The following is a 4,239-nucleotide window of genomic DNA, read 5'->3' as shown; positions in this document are numbered from 1 at the left end:
CATTTTGACTGTGTGAATGAAAGGAAGTGGATCACATGGACTTGCAATGTCAGGTTTTTAGGACTTGTATTATTCATAATACATGATCTGAGATAAACATGAAGAAAAACTCAGAGTACAGGAACAATGCTATAAAAAAGGTAAAGTTGAGAACATGTGTGGTGTGAATCTTCCTTTTATCTGGACTGTTTCCTACTATACAACTATGAAACATGTACAATAAATGCTTTTTCAGATACACACATATACATACACATACACATGCTTCATGTCATTTCCTTCTCAATTTCTTCAAACAGTAATTTATGGATTCAGAGATGGCAGTTTTCCTTCCTTGTACTTCTAAGATTGGTGAGGATGGGAAACCATTTTTCATGTCCACATTGATGCTCTGCATCCCAGGTAATGTTATAGCTTGGAGTCTTTCCTTGGTAACTGCTTGGTAACTCACTCCATTGATCACATAGTAGAAAGAGAAAATCTTCCAATTGCTGTTTCCGTCTTTCTGCCTCCTCTTTCCAAATGCGTTGTCTTCTTCAAATAAGCAAATACTTTTGTTCGAATCTTACCAATTTATCTTTAAGATAAAATCACCTCTGACTTCCATCACTTTAGAATTGCCACTGCCCTCAATGAGCAGTATGCACAAGCCCCCAGTGACCATTTTGCTCAGTTAGTAGAGGGAGGTATTTGAAGAGTAAATGAAAGCTAATAGAATAAGATCTCAGGTCAATGGAATAAAATTTCAAAGTGTCTTTATGAATAAAACTTAAATACAAATAGTAATCAGAAGTAGACTTTGACCAGAAACAAATACAGTCAATATCTGTATATGTGTTTGTGAATGTAGAGATAGAAATGCTTACATTTATTTACATAGATATTTGTTTATGAGTATTATATTGATACATTAAAATTAAAATTTTCAATTCTCAAAAATTTTAATCCATATTTTTCATATTATAGGTGTGTCAATATTGAATAAAAAAATTTCTGATATTCAGTAACCAGACAACTAACTTAGCTAATGAAGGAAAAATTCGTTATATAGTACTCCTGTTGGAGCATTCCATGGTGATCTGCAGTAGTTCTAAGGTGGTTTGAACTCCCTTAGAAAGGTTTCCACCAAAAATCTATCTGTTTCTAGGCAACAAAAAAGACCATATATAATGGAGCCTTGGAACTCCACTTTGGGAACTGATTTCAACTTAGCGGGGATTCTGGATGACAGTGGCTTTCCTGAACTGCTTTGTGCCACATTCACAGCTCTGTACACATTGGCTCTAATAAGCAATGGACTGCTGATCCTGGTCATCACCATGGATGCCCGGCTCCATGTACCCATGTACTTCCTGCTTGGGCAGCTGTCTCTCATGGATCTCCTCTTCACCTCAGTTGTCACTCCCAAGGCTGTCATAGACTTTCTGCTCAGAGACAATACTATCTCATTTGAGGGCTGTGCCCTCCAGATGTTCCTGGCACTGACACTGGGTGGTGCAGAAGACCTCCTTCTGGCCTTCATGGCTTATGACAGGTATGTGGCCATTTGTCATCCTCTGAACTACATGATCTTCATGAGGCCAAGCATCTGCTGGCTCATGGTGGCCACATCATGGATCCTAGCATCTCTGATGGCCCTAGGATATACCACCTACACCATGCAGTATTCCTACTGCAAATCCCGGAAGATCAGACACTTGCTCTGTGAGATCCCTCCACTGCTGAAGCTGGCCTGTGCAGACACCTCCAAGTATGAACTCATGGTTTATGTGATGGGTGTGACTTTTCTCATTCCTCCTCTTGCTGCCATCCTGGCCTCCTACACGCTAATTTTGTTCACTGTGCTCCATATGCCCTCAAATGAGGGCAGGAAGAAAGCTCTTGTCACGTGTTCTTCACACCTGACTGTAGTTGGAATGTTCTATGGGGCTGCCACATTCATGTATGTACTGCCCAGTTCCTTTCACAACCCTAGACAAGACAATATCATTTCTGTGTTTTACACAATAGTTACTCCAGCCCTGAACCCACTCATCTACAGCCTGAGGAATAAAGAGGTCACTGGAGCTTTAATAAGGGTTCTGGGAAAATATATTATGCCAGCACATACTACTCTCTAAGAAGGGATCATGATATGATTTTCATTATTTCTTTTCCAAACTATTTGATATCAGCCCCATTTTTAATGTTATAGTGTGAGGGGATAAGCATGCTAAAGTTTTGATTTTTTTCTATGCAAGTATTGTGAGTAGAAACTTGGAGCTGAACTTACCTGGCACACACCACTGTCGTCTTAGAAAGCCCCACATCAAAAAGAGGGATAGAGAATAAAAAGCTTTGAAGAAATATATCATATGCTCACTTTATAGCTGGGCACCATACCAACACATTATCAAGCAGATATGGTCAGGATTCACTGTCCATTTCAAACTCATGTCGCAGTGAGACATAGCACTCATTTTGGCCTAAGAAATCTCTAATTACCTGTAGCAACACTTGATGTATACTCTTAGTTATTAATAGAGAGAAGGATGCAATGAAGATGGTTTATACGTCTTTGAAAAAATGCAGCTGGTAAGGAAAGTGTGTGTGTGTGTGTGTGTGTGTGTGTGTGTGTGTGTGTGTGTGTGCACGCGCATGTGTGTGTGACTGCATTCTCATTTCTATCTGAAGACAATATTTGCCTGGGTGACACAGATGGAAATATTTATGTTGACATAGTAGACTGTCAAGAAATAGACATGAATATAACTATATTCAGAAGAATGAAAAATTTGAAGGAAATATCTAGAGTTAAGCAAGACTACTAGAAAAACAATAATATCAAGAAAAATCTATTGTATATATCGTTTGCATTATTTTAAAATGTATCCTTACAGATGTAGAGATGTATTTAGAAACATCAAAATAATCACAAAGAGGACATTTTCATAAATTGGGTGTATCTTGTGTCTATGAGCACAGGAAAGCAATTAGAGAATATTCCATTTATTCTCTACCTCAAGTAGACTTCAGTAAATCACATCATTTGCATGAGATTTAAAATAAAGATGAGAGCTTTGACTTATTAAAATATTATTATTGTTGATGAGAATGCTTAGAAATTCCTTTTATCTTTACTTAGGTCATTAAAAATTAATCTCTCAAGATAAATGTAATAGAATAACTAAAACTATTAGATAAGTTCTTTGTGAAAAGTAGGAAAAATCAGCAATTAATTTAAAAACACAACTATATGTTTCCTTTCTGCAATGCACTTGCATTTTACTGAATTTAAATGTAAATGCTAATTAAGCCATGTTTATCGTGTAAAACTTGGTGAATCTTATTAATTCATATACTGGAGTATTTTAGAATACTGATAAAGAGGGGGACCATAGCCCTTGATTTTGCAATCAAATTCCCTTTATCTTGTCTGGGTCTTTAGGCATGGAATTATTTTTGGGCCTCAGTTTCCTGATCTCTTGAAATGTTGATTACTATAAGCCTGATAAGTCAGACCTCATGATGTTTCCAGTAATAACACTAATAATACCATTATTTAAACCACAGCCTTTTTAATTGTACTAAACCATGACAGATTTTATATAGATAAATAGTAAAATCATCAAACTGTTAAGTCATTTTATTGTATTTTTAAAAGTGAATTACTATGATCACCATTGTAAAGTAGAATTGATATGTAGAGAGATGAATTTCCTGTAAACATTTTTAGATTATATGCTATTCATCCATTTTAAATTCTTTTTTAAAATTGAAAATCGATTGGTCTCTCACATAATACACTGCAACCAGTATCTTCTCCTTTCTCTCCTCCTAATTCTTTCCCATCTCCTCATGTCCCCAGATCCATTTCTCCTCCCTCTGTTGCCCATCAAAAAGGAGTAGACCTCCACGTGACTGCAAACACAACAAGACAAGATACATTAAAACTACTCAGAAGCCTTCATATTGAGGCTGGACAGTCCATTAGGAGGAAAATGGTGCCCAAGAATGGGCAAAAGAGTCAGAGGCACACCTGCTCACACTGTCAGGAGCCCCAATGTCAAACTAACAACCATAACATATATATACAGAAGTCCTTGGTTGCAGACACTTTTCAGTTACATTCTTAGTGGTGTCGCATGGAGATCTCTTTTTTAAAAATTATTTTATTAGATATTTTCTTCATTTAAATTTCAAATACTATCCTGAATGTCCCCTATACCCTCCCCCCGCCCTGCTCCCCTGCCCACTCAC

The 4,239-nt window shown here is 36.9% G+C and overlaps 1 protein-coding gene across 1 annotated transcript; it reads left to right on the top strand.

Moving 5' to 3' along the window:
- The first annotated feature begins 1,169 nt into the window (after positions 1 to 1,169).
- LOC110332907 (olfactory receptor 2AG1-like) lies at positions 1,170 to 2,120 on the top strand. The gene has a single exon (XM_021214271.1). The coding sequence runs from the start codon at positions 1,170 to 1,172 to the stop codon at positions 2,118 to 2,120; it is 951 nt and encodes a 316-aa protein (XP_021069930.1).
- Positions 2,121 to 4,239: the final 2,119 nt, after the last annotated feature.

This window comes from Mus pahari, chromosome 1 (genome assembly GCF_900095145.1).
Source record: "Mus pahari chromosome 1, PAHARI_EIJ_v1.1, whole genome shotgun sequence".
Taxonomy (NCBI): Eukaryota; Metazoa; Chordata; class Mammalia; order Rodentia; family Muridae; genus Mus; species Mus pahari.
The sequence above is the reverse complement of the archived record's forward strand: the minus strand, read 5'-3'. Positions and strand labels throughout refer to the sequence as shown.